This window comes from Calonectris borealis, chromosome 15, assembly GCF_964195595.1.
Source record: "Calonectris borealis chromosome 15, bCalBor7.hap1.2, whole genome shotgun sequence".
Taxonomy (NCBI): domain Eukaryota; kingdom Metazoa; phylum Chordata; class Aves; order Procellariiformes; family Procellariidae; genus Calonectris; species Calonectris borealis.
In genome coordinates this window covers 23046537-23069414 of record NC_134326.1, presented here as the reverse complement: position 1 = coordinate 23069414, position 22878 = coordinate 23046537, and the positions used below count along the sequence as shown (strand labels likewise).

The following is a 22878-nucleotide window of genomic DNA, read 5'->3' as shown; positions in this document are numbered from 1 at the left end:
TCTGCAGAGGCGGAGGCGACCCCGGCTGCCCGCAGAGGACGGTACAGGGAGGTGGCACTGGCCGCACGCCGGGGAGCGGGGCTCGAACCCAGGACGTCCCCGCTGCGGAGCCGCGGCCCTCGCTCCCGCGCCACAGCGGCAGCACGGCGCCGCCCCGCTGCCGTGAGGGGCCCGGGCCGCTAGAGGGCGCCGTGGCCGCCGGGCGCCGGCGGGCCCCGTGACCCGCCGCGCGGCCCGGCCGCTCCCCGTTCGCCGCCCCCGCTCCGGCTGGGCCCAGCCCAGCGCCGCCGAGCCGCGGCCCCGCCGCGATGTGGCTGGGGCCCGAGGAGGTGCTGCTGGCCGGCGCGCTCTGGGTCACGGAACGGGCCAACCCCTTCTTTTTGCTCCAGCGCCGGCGGGGACACGGCAAAGGGGGCGGCCTCACGGGTGAGGCGCGGCGGGGCTGAGGGGAGGCTCCGGCCCGGCCCGGCTCGGCCCGGCCCGGCCGCCTCGGGGCCGGCGCTGCGCGGGCAGCGCGGGTGCTCCTGCCCCGCTGCCGTGTCCCCGCAGGGCCCGACCCGGGCTGGGGGGCCGCCCCGGGGCCGCGTCGCGGGTCCTGTCGGGGCGGGGAGGGAGCGGCCTGCCTCGGTACGGCGGCGGCTGCGGGGCTGGGGGGTCCGGGGCGGGGGGATGCAGGCCCCGCCGGCTGGGGCGAGCCCGAACCGCCTTTCCCCTCGCTTCTCCTCGCCGTTTGTAACCCCCGGAGCGCCCAGCCGCAGGGACGCGCTCGGTGGCGGGGCCGGCGCCCCGTCCCTCCGGCCGCCTGCCCCCGCAGTCGGTGGGAGCTGGGGGCCGAGCCCGCGCCCCCGGCTGGGTCCGCGCAGCGCCGGGCGCGGCGGGGGGAGTGTGGCCGGGCCGCCCCGGGCGCGGCGGCTGGCGAGGGAGGGCGAGTAACCGCAGCGGGGATGGGTGGGGGTCTTCTTCCCTTGGCAAAACGGCTTCTTTGTCATACTCATGATGCCTTGAATTATTGAGGTGTTTCCTTTATATCTTTTTTTGTGGTGTGGTTTTTAAGATTTAGAGGATGCAAACGACGTAGTTTTTAATATCTGTATGAAAATTGTGCTGTGCTTGGGCCGGGGTGAAGCTGTGTGGGTGCAGCCCCGGGAAAACTACCCCTGTGTGCGTATGCCCGGTAGCAACGTTTGGTGACAGAAACTGTTAAAATAACATTGTGCCTTGGTCACAGTTCTGTTAACAACAACAAAAAATCAGCAGGGAATTGAGCCTGGGCCTCCCAAATAGCGATCCAGAGGAGCAAACATGCTCCCTCTCCAAGTTCTAATGTTAGAAAACTTCTAATCATGAGGATGTTGCAAAATTAATTTGCATTAAAGATGTTCATAGTACATTATCTAGAATAATAAGCCAAAGTGTCATCCTTAGGTATTTGATTTATCTAGTAGACAGACTTAATTGAAATAAATGGATTTGCTTTACAAAATCTGGTGGCCGTCAGCATTTATTCTGGAAATGCCTGCTTTTTTATTTAACATCATATAAAAAATACTTAAACTTTTGTATTACCAAATTTTGATACTCTGCCTTCTTTCTTTGTTTAATAAAAGTACTTCTAGAAAGATCACTGAAACCTGTGAGTACCAGGTTTTGTAGAGCTATTTGATTCCATTTTGGATGAGTTACCTTACCTACTGTTTGCATAGGTGATGCTGAAAGATACACTGTTGAAAACTCTTTTGTGTTTTAGTTTAGTAGGCTTAAAAATCACTGTTAGCAACAGAAACTCCACAGAGGAAAATACACTTCACTTCTATTAGAAAACTCTCCTGGGAAGGCAGAGGATTATAATGAGGTTCAGTAGACATTTAATTGCCATCTAAACTTTATCCATTACCAGTGGGACTGGCTGTAGTCGGTAATTTGCTTGCAGTGGCTGGGATGTATGTCTTCATTTTCTTGACCAAGTGCCGTTCTCTTCCATCACAGCCTACATGATATGAACATCGGCATTTTTCTGTAGTGTTGATCCTGTATTTTTACTTAACCCAGTTCTTCATTTTGGTATTACGTTGTTTTAATCTTTCTCTCTTTGCCTCCTAGGTCTTCTTGTGGGAACATTAGACGTGGTTTTGGATTCCAGTGCCAGAGTTGCCCCATACCGTATTCTGCACCAGACTCAGGACTCTCAAGTGTACTGGGCAGTGGCGTGCGGTATGTATTGATGTGACTCTTGTCAGGGGCTGGATTTGTGTTACTCTACTGTCTGTTTGGTTCAGATGATCAGTTATCCCGGCATAAGAGTATTCTGTGACTGCTCAGGAAACTTTGTAGAGCTTCTGTTGGGGTAGTGGAAGATGCCAGAAATTACAAAATTTCTCAGTGTTGTTTAAACTGTAGTGTAGGAACTTAAGGCTCTGTAAAAGCTTCCGTTTCTGCAGATGTTATGAATTTTCTTTCTTCCAAGGCGTATCTGTTTGCAAGGTCATAGTGAGATTGTTCAGAGAATAAAACCGTGATAAGATTGCTGTGGGACGATCAGTGTTGTGCCAAAACCTGCTTACCAGGAACACAGTACAAGATGGGAACATGTAAGGTCATTCAAGGTGCCAAACACTCTTTGGGGAATCTCTTTACTGTCTTGATCCAATTTTTTTTTTTCTGCTATTTCTGGCCTGTAATAGATACATAGATATGCTATCTCTGTAAAATATATTACAGTGATATTTTTTTTAAAACGACAAGAATCCTTGGCCTCTTTTACTTGAGAAATGTAGCTGCTGTATTAGAATATCATGGTACAACCTTCTAATATCTGGTGGTGAACGTTGATTAAGGCTTTAGGTCCTACTGGTTGCTAAAGAGAAAATATCTTCAGACATATTTGTTACACTGACTTTGTTTATAATAAGAATCTTCACTTCTCACTTTGTGGTTGAGACATAAAATCTGAGCATGAAGTAATCATTTGCTAAGGCCACAGATGTTGATGTCTTGTTTTCCCTGTTCCCATCTTCTCCCCAGGCAACCAACACAATATTCTCCCTTGCAGAGCTACTTAAATTCTGCAGAAGAGAGGTTTAGAAGTTGCTGTGTTTCACAGAAACTCAGTTTCCCTTTTGAGGAGGCAGAGAGGAGGAAAGACAGAAAACAAAATGGCAGGCCAGAAACTGCGTGGAAAAAAACAGAATATTTAGTGGCCACATAGGTGCAAATCTGAAATTTTATAGTATCTTGACACTCAATGAGTGCGTTATTTTTGTACAATTTCAGGAGTTTCATTGATAGCCTCTATAGCTCAGCTATTGTTAAGTAATGCAGCATGGTGAAATGAGATGGGCTATATAACAACCAAATGGAGTTTGATAAATTATTATACTGGAGTAAATACATTGTCTTCATCCGAAGTATTTTTTTATTCATATCTGATTCTCATTTTACTGTCAAAGTAAGAGTATTGGCATTCACTTAAAGTTATAAAATGTATATGGCTCTCTAGTTGAAAAATGCATATATTTTATTTACAATTTATCGTGTAAATACTAGTGGGCAGCATTCTGGTCATGCGTGCAGCTTCGGCCTTTCAGCACTTTGTTCTTACAACTCTCTTTGTTGGAACTGCAGAATTTTACTCCTTGATGTATGCCATTCTAATGTTGTTCTTAGAAAGACGTCAGTTATTGAGGCCTGGCTTATTTTAGCAATTTGTCTGCTGTCACTTGGTGAGAGATGCAGCTCATGAAACAAAACAGAACTCAGACTTTATTCCCCTGCCATTGTTGCTGGACCTGTGGGTTTTTTCCACAACCAAAGCATCCTGTTATTGATAATTCTGTGCCCTTAAAATAAGCCATTTCATATTACTCAAAATCATTTATGCTTTATAAACATTGTCAGATGGCTAGGATAGATTCAAGTAAGCTTACACACAAAAGAAAAAATATTTGTTGTCTAATCCATTGGGCTGTACATACAAACTTAAATTCATAGCCCTGCAGTCCTTTGAGACAAAACAGCTTACTTGCTTCTAGTTTTTGGTTTCAGGTCCTGGAGTTATTTTTGCTTATGAAACCACAGATTAGCTGGCGTTGGGCTTTGTGGTTAGGTATCCAACTACAAATATGTGAGGGCTATTTCATTGCTGAAGCTGCCTTTTAAAAAAGGAAGTCAGGTAGAGCAATAGCTTTAGGGAACTGCTTGTGTTGTCTGCTCCTTTCTTCTTTTCCATCATTAACCACATGGAGGGGTCTAATGTACTCACAGAGAAAGCGAGTAGTGGGAGTCATGCTGTTAACATTTTTAGATATCCCACTGCTTTTGTATGAAACTTCAGAAGATAAATTTCCTGGAACTTGGCGAAGAGAAACTTACAAATGTCTTTGATTTGCATTTAAACAGATTTCTTTTTGTCTGCATTTAACGATGTTTCTTATCTTGTTAAAAAAAATTGAATTGCTGTTTTTTTCTTCTGCATTTTTTTCTGCCTATAAGAGAATATAGTGATAGCAGTTGATAGAGAGGAAGAAATCTTTTAGTAAACACAAATCTTTGAAAGAGTTAATGACAACTAACTAAGGCAACTTTCTATAGAAAAGTTCTTTAAATTGGTTACACAGTGACGCTTATCCTTTGTGAACTCTTGTGGACTGTATGGTTAAAGACAATTAACTGTTATAAGTTTTGCTGAGACATTTTTATTTAAGAAAGCAAAGAACTATTTGTGAATATTTTGGTTGCTTTTTGTTTTGTAATCGTATGCTCTCTGCTGACCATTGCCCATGGAAAATGGAACCTCTTTGTAGGTGTAAAAACTTCAGTTGTTCTGAAATTTCAAGGTTCTTCTGAAAGTTCATGATTTTTGTTCTAGAGTACCAGGAATTAAAAGAGTACTTCTCGTCTGGAACATAAGAATGCTTTTTATCTGGGGAAAAAAGCTGTGTTTGGTGTGCACTGTCAAATAGGATGATCTGTTGGTAGTGTGCTGTTTATCCTTGGTGGCAGTGGAGACATTTCATTAGAAACATAGTGTTGGTGTACACAAAATATCCTTGACATGTATACAGTTGGTGTGTTTGATTTGTCCTGATCACTGTTTGGTGATTATTAGTTTCCAGCCGTGAACTTGGAGCAAAAAAGACCTTGTTCTAATGTCTTTTTTCTTTCCTCTTTCCATCATCTTTCACCCCTTCAATTAGGATCATCTCGTAAAGAGATCACAAAGCATTGGGAATGGCTGGAGAATAACTTACTGCAGACTCTATCCATCTTTGATAACGAAGAAGATATCACCACCTTTGTCAAGGGCAAGATACATGTAAGCGACATGTTTCCCTGAAGGACTTCCAGATCCTGAGAAAGAATGGGGAGGTGGTTTTAAGAATTTTTTACCCTTGGGAGGAAGGGAGCAAGAGCTCCATTGCAAAACTTCTTTCTGCTCCCTTTTCAGACATACATACATTTGGAATTGTCATGGAATGCATGCACTGTTATCAGCATCATGTTACAGTCATAACACTGGGCAAATGTATTGGGCGGGAAAAGGTTATGAGCAGTGGATCTCAAGGAACAGCCTGCTTAGGGTGCTCCTACAAATTAAAATATAATACCTCTTTAAAATGCTTGCTGATTATACCTTTGATGCAGAGAGAATGTTTAAAGAGGGTTCATCTAGCAGCAAATACGGCAGAGAGAGAATTCTAGTTTGCAAGCAATGTACTTGCCCTGCTACGATGATCTAAAAGGCGTCTAGGTTGTAAAGGAACTGCACCCCAACTTCCACTGACTTCTGAGTCAGACAGGTGTCTCACTTTGTGGCAGTTAACACACTTCAGATTCCCAGCCCACAAATTCTCCAGAGCAGAAATTTATAAATACAGTTTTTTTATTGAACAGCAGCAATTTGAGTTTTTTCCAGTACTCCAGTCAGATTCTTTATATTTTCTCTGCGTGTGTCTGTGTGTGAGAGAGATTGTGGTCATTCGTTTTTCCTTCTGGCCAGTCAAGATCTGACAGACTGCAGAGTTCTGCCCTTCCTGGCAGATGATCTTCTTCCTGTTGAAGAAGCATGTTTGCAAGTGAAAGTAGACTTCAGTTCTCCTGCAGGGTGTTCAAAGTGTTACCAGGCCAGCCGTGAGAAGCTCAGTCAAACGTTAAACATGAATGCTTGCTGCACGCGTTCAGGAGTAGATCCAGATCACAGACCCCCTGACTGTCTGACTGCTCTTTCTACGCATCTTTACTATTTCTCTAACGTGACAGGAGAAATGATAGCTGCTGTGTCGTGTTTCTTCTTTCTGTCTTCTGGATTGCTGCTGTGACCTTTTGCTGTATATTATGTCTGTCAGCAGGCATGTTCCCTTCCATTTCGTCTCTCCCTCCTCCCATGTCCTTTCAGGGAATTATTGCTGAAGAGAATAAGAATGAGCAGCCCCAGAGTGAAGAGGATCCAGGTAAATTCAAAGAGGCTGAACTGAAGATGCGGAAGCAGTTTGGGATGCCCGAGGTGGAGAAGTTGGTCAATTACTATTCCTGCAGCTATTGGAAGGGGCGCGTACCCAGGCAAGGTTGGCTGTACCTCACCGTCAATCACCTCTGTTTCTACTCCTTCCTGCTGGGCAAAGAGGGTGAGTTATAAGCCTGCTAGTTGTTTTTCTGCCGTTTCCCATGATCTTTTTGATGCAATTGATCTTTTGTGTGAACTTTTTTTTTAAGATGGCAGTTGTTTTCCTTTTAGGAAACCTCTGAGCTCTAGCTCAACACATAGATCAGTCCTTGCACTCATAGGCACTTCAGTGACGTTTAGACTGAATGCCTGAGTCATTTTTCAAAACATTTCTCAAGTTGTACAAGTACACCTGAAGTTTTACTCCAACTGGATTAGAGAACCAAGCAATATTTTTACCTTGGTGGCTTATATTTGGAACCACCGCCAGGACCCAGTATTTACAAAGCTTGAACTCCTGAGTGCAAAGCTAATTTGCTGTAAAGAAAGAATGAAAACTTGAGTAATTGTTGAAAGCATTTACTGGATGGGAGATAGTCCTTTTGGAACGGCATTATTTCTAGTCTAGTTAATCCCAAAGATTATTTCCAAGTATTTTTGGAGAACCCAGCAAAAGTATGAAGAAGAGAATTTTCCATTTGTAAGAGGGGAAAATGCTGCTACCTTGCGCGCTTACTTGCTGCTTGAGTTTAATTTCTGTTCGTTGTTTTGCCTCGAATTGTAATAGTAGGTGTTTTTAAACTTTTTTTCCCAGTGACACTGGTGATCCAGTGGGTGGATGTAACCCAGCTAGAAAAAAATGCTACACTGCTGTTCCCTGAGTGCATTAAAGTAAGCACAAGGGACAGTGAACTTTATTTTTCCATGTTTCTCAACATCAACGAGACATTCAAGCTGATGGAGCAGCTGGCTAACATTGCTATGCGGCAGCTATTGGATAATGAGAGCTTCCTACAGGACAAGTCCCTCCCAAAACCCAGGAGGCCTCTTAAGAACATCTCTGCATTGAAAAGGTATATGTTTCCAGCAATGAAAAGAGAAGACAGATAGGAGGGGATTGTAACAATAAATCTGCATTATTCTGTAGCTCCCAGGTGCCACTGGGGTTTTCTCACTCTAAGGGCTGCATCACTTATTTCAGTCATTAGCCCTCTGCCTATTCTTTTTTTTTCCATCCCAAATCGGTATTGAATTCACACACACCCTCATGTCTTTCTCATGCATGACTAGGCACTGTCAGAAGGAATTTTCAACTAAAAACTGTTGAAAATCCTGTTTTAAAAAAAAAAAGCGTGAAAGAAGAAAATGACATCAGCCCCCTTTGTCTGAAGTTGAAGATTTATAAAAAGTAATGTACATTTGTTTTGTAATAAATCCTCCTGCTGGGGGCTGTTCTCTGCAGTTTCAGAATCTGATCAAACATTTAAGTTTCACAGATGGACTTGCATATTTTACCTTGTATTGCAGGAGATACCTTGTCAGTGAAGCATGTCTGAAGGCTGAAAGAGGAGTCAGGGGTGGCATCTCAGTTAGAGAAATGAATACTAAGAATACACAGCACAGTCTGAAGGTTGTGAATGGAGTGAACACTTAACATTAGTGTTTGAGTGGGTTTTTTTTTTCAAGTGAGAAAAAACCTCTGGGGACTACTCTTTACTTTTCCTCAGAGACCTGGATGCTCGAGCCAAAAATGAGTGCTACCGTGCCACTTTCCGGTTGCCCAAGGATGAATGCCTGGATGGACATACAGACTGTACCTTGTGGACACCATTCAACAAGATGCATATTCCTGGCCAGATGTTTGTTTCCAACAATTACATCTGTTTTGCCAGCAAGGCAGAGAAGGCCTGTCATCTCATCATTCCTCTCAGGGAGGTGGGGATTCTTAGCTGTATATTAAGACTACAGGCTTTTCTTGTCTTCTCTGTGCTTCTAGTTTTGTGCAGTGCTTTATAGGTAATGGAGAATCTGCTGGATCCAAATGGCCTTTGTCTTTGTCTTCTAGGTGACAATAGTTGAGAAAGCAGATAGTTCCAGTGTCTTGCCCAGCCCTCTGTCCATCAGCACTAAAAGTAAAATGACGTTCTTCTTTGCCAATCTAAAAGACCGAGATTTCTTGGTACAGAGGATCTCTGACTTCTTGCAGAGAACGCCATCCAAGAAACCATGCGGCAGCGACAGGGAATGGAAGTGGAATTTGGGTGATCCTGGTTGCGAGGTATTAAGGAAATAGCTGGGAGGAGCATTTGTCAGCTTTTCACAGTAATGCTCCTTACAGTGTGTTAACAGTGCTCATTACCAGCAAATGATGTCTCTTTGTTAGACAGTTAGCAGAGGAGGGAGGCTGCCTGAGCTCAGATGCTTTATGTTCTGTTGTTCAGGAGGTTCCAGAGTTGCCTTCCAGCAGCCCACTTGCAGTTAGCCCCGCGTCTGCTCTCAGCAATCGACCTGTCAACTTCTGTGCGGGGGAAGTGCCAACAGCCTCGCAGGGACTACTGAAACTCTTCAGAAGAAATTCCGAGGAGCTCTTGGGACCCAAAGGGGTAAATAATATTTTAACGTAAAACAATTAACTCTAAATAGTTTGCAGTAGGTTGCAGATTTCCTGTCCTACTCTAAGACTGTGAAAATGCATTTTATCCCTGGTCAGTCCTGTAGTATCACTGCTGTGTCTGTCACAATGATAGTGCTGCATAGATGTAACCTGACCGTCAGCTTACTTTATGAGTACTGAGATACCTGAGATACTTGACTAGAGGCTGAGAAATTAGTATTACTGGGCTTCTGGGATGCAAATTCATGTCTGTGAAGAACTACTTTTTTTCAGATCAAGAAAGCAGAGAACTGGTATCTCTGCTTGCTAGTTAATCATCTTAGACCATGGTTCTGCTTGCATTTATGTAGAGATTTGCAAGGTGTAATGCCATTGCACAGCCTATGTTAGCATTGTAAAGACTTGACTTTAAGCAAGGTCAGAACTGATTCAGAACAGTGTAGATTAGCATACACCCTTTTATTCAGCAGGAAGAAGGCAGGCTTTAAATGTCACAGTGCAGTTCTCTTGTGAAGTGTAGGCCTGAGTATGCCCAGAAATCACCAGTCCTACAAACATAAAAATGCATTAATCTCCTAAAATGGCCATCTTTGTTCCTGTGAAGGCAAAGGAGAAGATGAAGGAAGAGTCTTGGAACATTCATTTCTTTGAATATGGGCGAGGGATGTGTATGTATCGCACTGCCAAGACTAGGGAGCTGGTGCAAAAAGGAATCCCAGAGAATCTTCGTGGAGAGCTGTGGCTCCTTTTCTCAGGTAGGACGTTGTGCTGAATACTTTGACAGCTAGCAGGAATAAGCTTTCTGCACATCTCAAAGGAAAAGGTATAAATCTTAGCTCATTTCAGAAGAAATTAATCACAAGTTAACTCTACTTGAATGATACCTCACGGTGTTTTTGCCAAAAATGCAATGATCGCATTCCTGAGATTATTTTCTTTATGAGCATAGTAGCTCTTTGGCCTCCTTTGCGTTTCAGTGTTGCAACCTAGACTCTAACATGATGATTTAACAATCAGTTTGTTACTATACTTTCATATCTATTTGTAGTTGATGAGTTCATGTAGTGCTTCCTGGCTGCCTCTTTGAAACTGGGGGCATAAAATCTGTATTCCAAAGCTCATGAGGTGAAGCAGTATTTGTTTGTCGTTACAGGGGCTTGGAATGAGATGGTGACTCATCCTGGTTACTATGCAGATCTTGTGGAAAAGTCAATGGGAAAGTACAATCTTGCTACAGAGGAAATAGAGAGAGATCTGCACCGTTCTATGCCAGAACATCCTGCCTTCCAGAATGAGTTGGGAATTGCTGCCCTCCGGAGAGTCTTAACAGCTTATGCATTCAGAAATCCAACAATTGGGTACTGTCAGGTAAGAAAGAAGTCTTAGACTTGTTATCCTACACAGTGACCATGATTGACTTGGACTTTTTCTGCAGTTTTTTGTTCAGTTTCAAAATTTTCCTTCACGCTGTCCATGTAGTGGTGTGAGAGTAGGAAAAAAGTGGTAATGTTGCAAGATCTCTTAACTATCCTTTGGAATCAGCGTTTAAATAGACTTTGCGCATTTCTGTTAGGTGTAATGACAGTGTCTTTTACTAGTTTTTCTGCTAGAGCTTCCCATAGTTCAGCAAAAACATCTTCTGGTTTCATTAAAAAGAGCAATTAAATCGAATAATTGATGATGCACATGGGCAGTATATTGAAAATGAAGCCAGTTGCTGGTTTGTGAAACAACTTAGTGGAAATGCAGATTCATTTTGTGTATTGCTCTGGTATTAGAGGTTCTCATTATGCTGTTCTGTTTTGAGCAAATTGTTACAAAGCTTTTTATGAAAACTTTGAAAACTATACTTAGTCACATTGATTAACAAAAGTGCTTGACAAAAAGTAGTTATATTATTTGCTGCTTCACAAATAGAGGAACTGAAACAGGAAGGCAGATTGGCTCAAGGTCATCTATTGACTCAGATACCAGTAAAAGCTGGAAAGAGATGTGACTCAGTGACAGTTTTGCTGTATTCGTGCTTTTTAAGTTTAGCTGGTCTGTAATGACAGAGCTTTCATGAACATCTTCACGTTTCTCTCCTATATCTGCATATTTAACTCTGCTGGCTCGTAGGCCATGAACATTGTTACGTCAGTACTGTTGCTATACTGCAATGAGGAAGAGGCTTTCTGGCTCCTAGTGGCTTTATGTGAGCGGATGTTGCCAGATTACTACAACACAAGAGTAGTGGGTGAGTCTTTGTCGAATTCATGCTGGAGCCTGGATTTTCAGCTACAGTTGCACCAGCATCTCTCAGGAACATTTTGTTGTTTCAGAGTGAATTAAATGTGATGCATTTTAAAGATGACGAAGCACAACCCTGTTCCCTTTAAAGTTGCAGGTGTGTGATGGAGACGTAGGAAGAGACACTACAGGCTACCAAGGTAGTAGTACTACCTTGTAGTAACAAGGAAGATGAAGTCACTAAAAATTGGTAGCAGGAGGGACCGTTAGCAGTAAGGAGGTATATCTAGAAGAAAATTATTGGGTTATTTTTTACCCATCTGAATGACGTATTAAATCTTTGGAATAGGCTCCCAGGAAAGGTTAGTGAAAGCACCGCTTCACGGGCCTTTAAAGTTGGTCTGTATAAAAGAGTATACTTTGATGTAAATACTGTAATATCAGTAATCTTCCACCCCTCCTTTCAGGGAAAATGCATAGATCAATGAGAGATTCTGTTTCTGCATGCTCTGCAATGTAGGAATAGTCTCTATCTAAATACGTTGTTTTTATTGAGAACAGGGAACAAATCTCAATAAATGTATATTTATTTTAGTTCTGATGTTAAAACGCTTATATGAAATTAAAGTGAACTTACACTATTTTGTTTAATAATTGATTAGCTTGGGTACAGTACCATGATACCGCCACGGTATAGCACCATGGTACCACCAATTTGAGTTCTACGATTGTTTTTGTTTGTCTTCCCAGGTGCATTGGTGGACCAAGGCATCTTTGAAGAACTTACACGAGAGTATCTTCCACAGCTGTCAGAAAAGATGCAGGACTTGGGAGTGATTTCCACCATATCCCTTTCCTGGTTTCTCACTCTTTTTCTCAGTGTCATGCCCTTTGAGAGTGCCGTGGTCATTGTCGACTGTTTTTTCTATGAGGGAATCAAGTTTATCTTGCAGGTGTCATTAGCCATACTTGATGCCAACATGGAGAAGTTGTTACAGTGCTGTGATGAAGGTGAAGCCATGACTATTCTGGGCAGGTACCATTCATTGTTCTTATTTATAACTGAATAGTAATGGTACAACAGCTGAAATTAATTTTTGGCTCAAGTATGGAGGAATCCCATATTTCTGGAATTGTTTGCTTTGCAGCATAATGCATTCCTGCTTCTCAGTTTGAACTCCGATTTGTTTATCCGAAACTCACAGAAGAATTCTGATCTACTATTAAGAACAGATCCTGGCAGGAATCGCATTCTAGAAGCATAAAACTTTATTAAGCAGATATCTCCCAAGTCTAGTAAATGTAAGACTTCCTTGTTTGAAACGTGAATCTCTTCTATGTGCAGCAAGATCTTCAGCTTACTATTTGAAGCCCACTTTAAAAAGAGTAGATACCCCAAAAATAGGGTGAAAATCAACTTTACTTCAGATACATTGGAGGTAGCATTGCAGGTGAGCTGGGAAAAATTAAATTTTCCTACATGTTTAGATTAATGATACAAAGAAGTTGGGAATGATGCGTTTAGGATATTACTTCTTTTCCTGGACCCTAATCCTGGAGTCTTGCATCTGTTCTCTTTTTTCCCCACAGATATTTGGACAACGTAGTTAACAGACAGAGCGTCTCTCCCCCTATTCCCCACTTGCACGCCTTACTGACGAGTGGAGATGACCCGCCACTTGAAATTGACATCTTTGAACTCATCAAAACATCCTATGAGGTAAGGTTCTGGCTTAGTTTTTGCCCAAGAGATTTTTCTCTACTAACATCCAGTTTTATACTTTGTGCAACCTGAATTTGAACAGTGTTCATAGCTTGAGGTGCTCAAGCCATTAATCCCCCTGTTTGGTACGAGAAGAGCCTAACGCTGTTGGCTGTTGTGGATTACAGAGTCTCCCCACCACCAGTGGAGACTAAAACCAAGACTGCAAATAAGTAAAAATTACAGACCAGAGATTTCTTCCTGCTTTGCCAAAACACTCTCCATTCTTACTTGTATGTGAGGATTGTCAGTGCTAGGGAGTTGGGGAGGAAAATCAGGGTAAAAATTGTGAGGTATACTGCAGAAACATGGAAGCATCCCAGTTCATGTGCACAGGAATCCTGTTCTGGGATCCACATTATAGTAATAGGAAGGTGGCCCGAGAGTGGTGCCAATGCTGTTGAAATACCTCTGCACTGGTGGAGGTGTACCTCATTATTCATGCTGCGAACAAACTCATAAGAAATTTGTATCTGAATGATGGAAAGAACACAGGCAAGAGAACTGGTGTTTGACATTTCTTCTCTGCTACATTGTAGTAAATGTGGATTCGTTTCCCGTTTTATCTTCTGTTCTTCATCCTGTCCCCTTCCAGCTGCTTACAGTCAGGCAGCTATCATTTTGCTGGGTATTTTGTTTGTTTCTTCAAATCTGCCATCTCTGTTTGTTCTCGGTTTCTTTTATAAAAGAGTGTCACCAAATTCATCTTGCTTGTCTGACCTAGTCAGTAGAAAAGCCTATTAACTTTGGTGTTTCTAGCTGAATCTTATATGGGTCCTATTAAAAAACAGGGCTGGAAGGAATGACAGCCTCTCTATTCTCTTATCTCTGCCACAGTACATGACCTGTATTTCTGTCAGTCCTGACATGCTTTTCCAGCTGTTTTCAGAAACTTCTGATGTTGGATTTCTCATGAATTCTGAATGACTTCTCTTGTAGGACAGGGGTGAATAGGGGATAGAGCTCAAGTTTTTTCTCATCTTTTTGCTGCTGGTAAAAGGCTTCTAGGGGTTTTAGATCATCGGGGGATAGTACACTTGTTAAAGAACATGTAACTGAACAGGGATTGTTCTTTCTTTAGGAGATGATGTTGACCTGGTCTGCTTCCTTTCTTGTAGAAATTTAGCAATTTGAAGGCAGACGACATTGAACAAATGCGTTTTAAACAAAGGCTGAAAGTGATCCAGTCTCTGGAGGATACAGCCAAGAAGAGTGTGGTATGTGACTCCCAGATTGAATGAGCTACCAAACAGCATATTAATGGAATGTGTTTTGCTGTAAGCATCTAGAAAGTTTGCACTGTAGCAGACCCAGTTTTAAGTGACTTAAAGAATTGCAGTTCATGTGAAAAATGGATTTACTGGCTGGAATAATGGATTTTCAGGTTTCTTCTTCGTATGGTTCTAGTTAATCTAATAAAATGGATTGAAGTGCCAGGGCGTGATTGAATGAGATATTTGGCATGGAGGGAGATAAAAACCACTTGTAAGCCTTGTAATAGCCTCCACTGCCTAGTGCTGTCTGGTTTACTGGTTGCCTGGAATCTTTGAGAAAAGCTAGCTAGCAGGTAATTGTTTTCCTGACATTTAGAGAGTATGCTAGCGCATCAGGGAATTTTACAGAAGGGTTCATGGCCAAAGGGGAGTATCCATATCTATTGCAATTATGTCCCATGTCCTAGGTGGAGAACTTCATCCACATGTTTCTTTCACTGTTGTTTTTCAATGTATCTGGGTCAAAGATAGGAAGATAAAAACAAGAGGGAGGAGCAACACAGTGTGCACAGTCAGGTCTGCACAAACAGGAAATAAGCGCAGTAATTTTTTCTAGCTGCTCAAAATGTCAGCAGTTTCTGCTTCACCAGAAACTGTCTTCCTGACCTGTAATCCATAGCAATGGGAGGTATTAGACTGGTTGTGTTTTTCCTCCCATCCTGTGTCTTATCTCCTTGCACTTGTTTTCTTCTCTTCTGTGTTACACAGATTTTTTCAGTGAGCCATATTTAATTTTTCTAGCTTTGAAATAAATTGTTCACTCTTATTTTCTCCCTAACTATAGGTCCGAGCTGTGTCTAGTGACATTGGTTTCTCTATTGAAGAACTGGAAGAGCTGTATGTAGTGTTCAAGGTAAGAAGCTAGAGTGAGGAAGAATGTGTTCTGACACAGAGAGAACAAATATCAAAATAAGTTGAAAGGGAAGCAGTGACTTTGCTTTGATTCTTAATCCGACCTATCAGAAACAGATGTGGCATTCTGTTATACGTGATGCCAGTGAGACTGGCCCTATTACTATCCGATTGATTTTATTTTTTTTTTTTTTCCCCTTCTGCCAAAACACATTCGCAGTATTTGAATGATACTTCAGAAAGAGATCATGGAGTCAATGGAAAGGAATGTCACATAGCACTTAGAACAGGGAGCTAGGATTGACTGTACCTCAGTTTTTCTTCTCAAGTTTGCCATTGACTTGCTCTGTAATTGTGACAAAATTACTTAAGTGTTTTGCCTCTATTTGTCAGTGTATGTATTTTTAAAAGAGTGATATTAGCCAATTGCATTTACCAAGTCCAGTAAGACTTTGAACAGAGGCAACACTCCCAACTATCTGCTTAAACTACCTTGTTGGAGAAAAGAACAGGTTCCAGATTATTTCCTCATGACTGAATTGACCTCTTTGTCACACTGTGATGAAATTACTAAAGCTAGACAATTTTCCTTCCCCATAATTACCTAATAATAAGGTCCCAGTTTGTATCAGACATTTTTGGTATTAGCCCCTTGGTCAACAATGTTACTACTTGCATTGTTTCATTTAATTTTATTTCTATCACCCATGTTTACAAAGTTCTTTATATGTGGTATCTCAGTCTTCTGTATTGAGAAGTATTGACAATGAGTTTTGCAAATCAATATTGACAGTCAGTTTTGCAAACTGAGTTGCACTGTGCTGTAGACTCAGAAAGAGAGGCTTAGTTCTAAAACGTGTGTTCCCTTTGCAGTAAAGCCTGAGTGTCATTTCGTTCAAACCTGAAATCATGTTTTTTATATTTTTAATTTAAAATTGTTCTTTGTGCTTTTCGTGAAATCCCTGTCTCTTCCTTCATTTCATACTGTTTTGTAGTGAAGTAACGCTAGGAATAACAGGAGAGAGAAACAGTGTGTCCTGAAATGTCTCTCCTCTGCTTACTCAATGCTATTCTTGAGCTATAGCGAAGTCTCCATTCCTGTGGATTGTTGTAGTGTAGTATAATCTGACCTATTCATCCTTTCCCTCCAAAGGCAAAGTATCTGATGAGCTGTTACTGGGGAAATAATCGTGCTGCAGCTGCCCGCCGAGATCAGAGTTTGCCCTACCTGGAGCAGTATCGCATAGACATGGAGCAGTTCAAAGAGCTGTTCATCAGTTTGACCCCCTGGTCCTGTGGCGCACATACACCTGTGCTATCAGGGCGTTTGTTCCGGCTTCTGGATGAGAACAGGGATTCTCTCATTAACTTCAAGGAGTTTGTGACAGGGATGAGTAAGTGGTGTTTTTGGAGATGATGGAATATTGCAAAAATTGTTTCTGTCCTTTTCCAAGCAGAGAACTAAAAGGACATAGTGATGTTTGCACTGTCATGAGGGGAGGGTGACAGCCTTACAGGAAGCCTCAGGCAGAACAAGAGATGCCTTTTTGCTACTAGGCAGTCTCCCGTTTTGGGAAACGATAAGTGGCAAACCAACAAGATGCAGCTTTGCTGTAGATTTCTTTACTGCTTCTGCACAGGGCTTTGTGCAGTTAGCATTTCCTCATTGCATGTGAACTCAATTCTGGTTTACCCTGTGAGCAGAGAGTGATTCTTTATCCTAATTGCTATTTTCTTAACCATTTTTTTTTTCTTCGCAGGTGGGATGTACCATGGTGACCTCACTGAAAAACTCAAAGTACTTTACAAACTGCATCTGCCTCCCGGTGAGTGATTGCTTTCATATATTGCTACTATTAAGCGTGGTCTGTTCTAACATGCAATTGAAAAGGGATGCCTCATGAATTTTGCTAATGAAGTGGGTGATACTGCTGTTCAATTAGCTTAGAGATCTTAACATTTCCTTCTCTGTAAATACAGCTCTGAATCCAGAGGAGACAGAGTCTGCTTTGGAGGCCACAAGTTATTTCACAGAGGACGTTACAACAGAAGGTAATACAACACTGCTGCCTTTACCTCTCAGGTTAGGCAGGAGTTGCAGCACAAATCCATGTGCTATGAATAGTGATTTTTTGCAAAGCATGGTCTCGTGGTGGCAGTATGTTAAGATTGCCAGTGTGTTTGAGTTTGCTATCTTTGTTGCATGATGGGAAGGAAGTTTGGAGCTTAAACTGCTCAGTGCCCATTTCATGCAGGACCCCTCTGAAGCACAGTTACAGACTGCTGAGGAGGAGCAGTGTGCTTTTACCAGCCCCCGTCTCCCACCATGATTTAGGTTTTTCATGCAAGTCTCATTGTCTCTCTTCTTGTTTTTGTTTCCTTCTCTGTGTCTGTCTATGTCTGGCCTTTTCTTCTGTTTTATCTGGGATATTGTCCCCTCAACCCCTTTTTCTGCTGCTCAAGTATCTCCTTTTGTCTCAGAGCTGGATTTCTGCCTGCACTGTGAATCTCAAGGTCAGTCCATGGATTATGTATGTGCATTGAGCGTGGCTATACTGCTGATATCATCTGCCGGCACCAGTGTGCTATTTTAAATACTCTGAAGTTGTTGCTGCTGCTCCTCTCTCATGACACTCCCACTATGAATAAAGTGCTATAAGTAATTAGATACCTTTTAGTATATTCTACCTATTGTGTTTCAACCTTCGTGAAAATAGGTTTTGTCTGGCTTCTTTCAGTGGAGTTTATCTCACCCTAGAAACTGGCAGGGAAAAAATACGCTCAGAGCAGAGTGGGGGGTGCTAGGCTTGCTGGCCTGGGTAGATGATACCTGTGTCTCCTCCAGAGTCTTCTAATTTAAAGGAATAAGGGTGCATGCCATTGAGTTATAAAACTTAGTAGACTAATTTACTGTATTTCTTAAAATATAATTTCAGGTATTGTCAAATAGGAGGTCAAAGTATGTCATTTGTGCTAAATGCTTACCAAAATATAATAATGCTCAAAAAAAAAGTGAGTGAGTAAGTAGTTGTGCTGTTTGGTGTTAGATGGCTAACTTAACAGTCTGAGTTGAGCCAGGAGTTCCTATAAAGTCTAGTGACAATACAGGGAACCAGAAGCGAAGTTCGTGAAGTTAGACTCTGCAAATTACTCCCCAAGTGTCAGTTCAGTCAGTGAATAATGGTGAGTGTAGATATTAGTCTATTAGTCACATACATGCTCAGTGGTGGTTTGGTTTTTTCCCTGTTCATTATCTTGCTTTGGATAACTGAACTTCTTTGTCTTTAAGCTATCACATTGCTTAGCTGTCTTTCATATCAGTGTTTCACCCTTTCTTTTAAGAGTTCTGCACTCTACCTCAGCTCTTCAACCCACTTTTTCAGTGTGGCTTTTTATCCAGTTCATCCCATCAGCCTCTTGCTTCCATCCTGTTCTGTTCACTCCTCCAAACATGATGTGGCAGTGTGAGATCTAACTGCTATTAAATACATTCTTGTATGATTTTAATTTGTATATGAGTTGTCTTATGTTCTTCATGTGTTGTATTGCATTGCTGAAAATCAGCTATTAATCACTCTTTTATAATTCCATAATTTTTTTAGAAACCCAAGATGATAAAGGAAGGAGAAATGAGAACGGTCCAGAAAAAGGTAATTTCATCATAAATAGACCACATTCTAGTCTTGTCTCTCTCATAATATGAACATAAATCTCTCTTACGCCTTACTGCTCTGACTCTTTTACATACCAAGATCATAACATTTGTAAATCATGTTTGGTAAGTTGCCAACTCATAGAACTTATTTATGAGAAGTCAAGCTGATGCAACAGTGTTAAAATTTTTGCTCCGCTGAGCTGGATCAGATAAACCAGCAGAAAACAATGAAGCCTTCCTGGTAGATGCTTTCCTGAACTGTCAATAAAACCTGCTTCCAGCATGATTTTTGCTGGCACAGCATTCACTTTTTAAGTCTGAAACCATTAACCACCTGACAGTAGTGGCTTGGTCTTGCCTTGCAGAGGAGAAAGGTACCAGTCCACAGGACTATAAATACTACCTAAGAATGTGGGCCAAGGAAAAAGAGTCCAAGAAAGAAACCATTAAAGATCTCCCCAAAATGAGCCAGGTAAGAAGTGAATGTGAAGGTTTCCAGTTAGATGACTGACAGCTTAGTGGGGAATTCAGCAGTACGTGCAGCCATTTTGCCAGCATACTCAGTCCTTGCCTGTAGGTTGCCCTGCTGTTCTGGTCTGGTGAGCTTTAGAAGCCTCTAATTCCACACGTTTGTGTTGAATTCCTCAGTGGACATGGACAAACTGCTTTGTTTCCACAAATCAAATGTATTTGATTCTCTCTGCCTCCTGTTTTTCCTATAAGAACTGCGATCTATGTTTTCCCTCCAGAGCAGTATGTTTCAAATATGCCATCAGTCATATAAACTTGTTTGGCTTTTTTGGTTTTGTATTGCCTCGAGTTACAGCTGCTTGGTGGAGAGCGAAGAATGTGGTTACAGGAAAGAGCATCTGATGACTGGTGTGATCTTTTCTGTCTCTAATTTCCTTGATGGGTGCTGCTTAAACCAGTTTGGAAATGCTTAAAAGCTAACCACAAAAGAGTAGCAGGACAGAAGTAAAACTTTAGTTTTTCTCAGATGTGAATATGTGAGTACTCTGTTCATCTCTCAGCAAAAAAACCCACCACTATTAAATTGCTAGCTGTGTCTCAATTTAGCCGCTACAGCAGAGAGAGAAGAGTTTGTTCTGAATCAGTACAGTAAGTTGCCACTTACTTGGTGGGGAGGCAGATAAACAAGGAGTCAGTCATGATGGTGCCTGTTGCTTCATCTCAAGGAGCGTCTGGACCACGCTCTTAGTCGTATGGTTTTGTTTTAGGTAGTCCTGCAAGGAGCAGGGAGTTGGACTCAATGATCCTTATGGGTCCCTTCCAACTTGAGATATTCTATGATTCTATGATCTGCCACTGTCAACTTTTTTCAGCCTGAAGTATGATTTTTTGGTCTTTGTCTTTTAAAGGAACAATTCATAGAGTTATGCAAGACCCTTTACAACATGTTCAGTGAGGACCCGGTGGAGCAAGAGCTGTACCATGCAATTGCCACCGTAGCCAGTCTCCTTCTGCGAATTGGGGAGGTTGGGAAAAAATTCTCCAACAGGCCCATAAGGAAGTCTGAGGACGGCAAAGCAAACAATACCCAAGATCCTGTGAGTGAAGAGGAGTCGCCAACATCTGAACAGAGTCAGAATTCAGCAGTGGAGCAGCAACCCCTAGCTGACCATGAGGACAAAACCTGTGGAGATGCTCTGCCTGAAAAAACACAGCAGGAGAACCAAACTCTAGGAGATGGGTCAGGGGAAGGACAAGGCTCTCCTTTACAGCTGCTATCAGATGATGAAACCAAAGATGATATGTCGATGTCTTCCTACTCCATGGTCAGCACAGGCTCCCTGCAGTGTGAAGACATTGCAGATGACACGGTCCTGGTTGGCTGTGAAGGCAGTAGTTCAGCTGCCAGGTATGGTAGTACCGTTGACACTGACTGGTCTATCTCCTTTGAGCAGATCTTAGCTTCCATGCTGACGGAAGCAGCCCTTGTAAACTACTTTGAGAAAAAGGTCAACATTCTGCAAAAGATCAAAGATCAGAAGAAGGTAGAGAGGCAGTTCAGTTCATCCAGTGACTATGAACTTTCCTCCGTGTCAGGGTGAACTCAAGAAAGCAGGAATTGTCTTTGGGAGATAAAACAGGGAGATAATGTGGCAGATGGCAGGATGGTTTGGTATTTTGTGTTTGGGGTATTGTTTTGTTTAATCAGAGACCAGTAACTACACAATTACAATAGATTCCAATCGATACGGGGCTTCTGACAGTGACTGTTTTGTGTAGGTGCTGCTTTGGCTACTCTGGCTGACAGAATTAGATTTACATTCTCAAAAGCCATTAGAACCTAATAGCCCCTGACATATGGAATTACCACCATAAATTATGCATGTCTGCCTTTTGGTATCTTTTATTTTAATGAAGTTTTATTTCAGAGAGTTACTGCTCCTTGCCTGCCCTTGTTTGCTGTAGGTTCCTGGGTAACTTGCACAGCAGATGCAGCCTGGCTTGAAACCACGTTCACCTCTGGCTGCCAGTCTGAGAGCTAATGCAGTGTAGTCAAGTGCTGTAGGACCCTGACCTATAAATAGTCTTGTAAGTTCTTCAGTGCTGTTCTGTGACTCAGCAGCTATAATGCAAATGTGCCCCACTGCTCCCAGCACCCTAAGGCGTAACTCAGACATTTCTCAGATCTGCAGGTTTCTTTCAGATGTGATTTGGCATTTTCGTAGTGTATGACCACCTCTTTTTCTCCTTCAGTATTCAGGAGTTTTCAGACAAACCTGTTTTTCTAGCATTTGCTTTTCTAATTCTTTGAAAGCCATTGTTTTTAGTTGGTCTGGGAAGCCACAAGCTCCTTGACTTCAGTGCAGAAGTAATATTAAGTCAATCAATGGGCTCATGACGGTTGTAATGAGGGAATATGTTCCTAAACTAGAAGTCGGTGAATCAGCCTCAGTGTTACAGGGCAGTAGCACACTGGTCTGCTGGACTTTCCCTGTTGGTACAGAAAACATTCATTGTTTCTTGCTGATTCTCTGTTTTTACTAGCTAGTGATGGGCCCGGTTTTTAGGAGGACCCCTGAGAATGCTCTGATCAGTCAGCCCTCACAAATGCTCAGGGCAGGAAGATGTGCAGGAGTGTTGTGTCACCTGCAGCTGCTCAGTGTGTCCCTTCTGAACACCTCCTGTACAAAGAGTCTAGCAATGGATGTGCTCTTAGAAACTACTACACATCAAAGGGCATTTATACCTAAAGAGGAAGAATTCGAAGCAGTGTGGCCCTCTGCCATCAGCCCATTACGGGAAACCTCAATAGACTAGATCTCTTTCCAGTTAGAGACAAAAAATAACTGGGAGACTGAGTGACTGCTCTTTTAAATCAGTTAAGACCAGAAGAAACTAAGAGTTAGCCTTCTGGTAGTAGGGTGTGCGCTCCGAGGAAGAAAAATTAATGCTGTTCCTACAGATAAATTCATCTCACTATGCAGGCATCTGCCTCGCAGGGCCGGAGCGAGAGATGCTGCTGCTCAGCGAGAGCAGACCCTGCACTGAAGGCAAGGTTTCCTACAGCTTTTGGCTGGCATTTGGAATATAATGGATGGGAAGGACACGTACGGTTGGATGTTCCCATTTAACACTACTTGGTGTGCTACTCAGTGTTAATTCCTCCTTGTGACATTCTCTGTATGTATTCACAGTTGGTACATATTTCTTATTTCTCTGCCTCCTCTGTGCTGTATCACCGGAGAGCAACCATTAGTAAAACTGCTTTTACTAATTATTCAGTAATTTATTGTAATTTTTTAAAAGTACAAATAATACATGTGATTTTACAGTCTGTCTGTCTTATCTGTCATGTACTCAATAAATGAACCAGAATCCTATAGGCAACCTTGACTGCCTTTTATTTCTCTGAGCTCGTGGAGTATTGCTTGTTCTTTGTCCATGGCGGTTATCTACAAGAGCAACTTGGTGTGACCGAGTCTGACCTTCCCTCCTTCCCTCCTTCCCTCCTTCCCTCCTTCCCTCCTTCCCTCCTTCCCTCCTTCCCTCCTTCCCTCCTTCCCTCCTTCCCTCCTTCCCTCC

The 22878-nt window shown here is 42.4% G+C and overlaps 1 protein-coding gene across 1 annotated transcript; it reads left to right on the top strand.

The window, feature by feature from the left end:
- Positions 1-233: 233 nt before the first annotated feature.
- On the top strand, positions 234-22676 carry TBC1D9B (TBC1 domain family member 9B). Its single transcript, XM_075164746.1, has 21 exons — positions 234-426; positions 2101-2211; positions 5193-5311; positions 6392-6620; positions 7254-7512; positions 8167-8374; positions 8505-8717; positions 8881-9042; positions 9658-9808; positions 10207-10421; positions 11172-11289; positions 12033-12318; positions 12873-13002; positions 14163-14261; positions 15103-15171; positions 16324-16564; positions 16931-16996; positions 17151-17222; positions 18773-18820; positions 19191-19297; positions 20205-22676. The coding sequence occupies exons 1-21, from the start codon at positions 309-311 to the stop codon at positions 20895-20897; spliced, it is 3714 nt and encodes a 1237-aa protein (XP_075020847.1). The 5' UTR covers positions 234-308; the 3' UTR covers positions 20898-22676.
- Positions 22677-22878: the final 202 nt, after the last annotated feature.

Excerpts from the sequence above, each read along its gene's own strand:
- TBC1D9B (XM_075164746.1), top strand. The coding sequence starts at position 309 with ATGTGGCTGGGGCCCGAGGAGGTGCTGCTGGCCGGCGCGCTCTGGGTC. Across the intron at positions 6,621-7,253 it reads CTTCCTGCTGGGCAAAGAGG|TGACACTGGTGATCCAGTGG; the intron begins GTGAGTTATAAG and ends TTTTTTTCCCAG. Across the intron at positions 8,375-8,504 it reads TCATCATTCCTCTCAGGGAG|GTGACAATAGTTGAGAAAGC; the intron begins GTGGGGATTCTT and ends TTTGTCTTCTAG.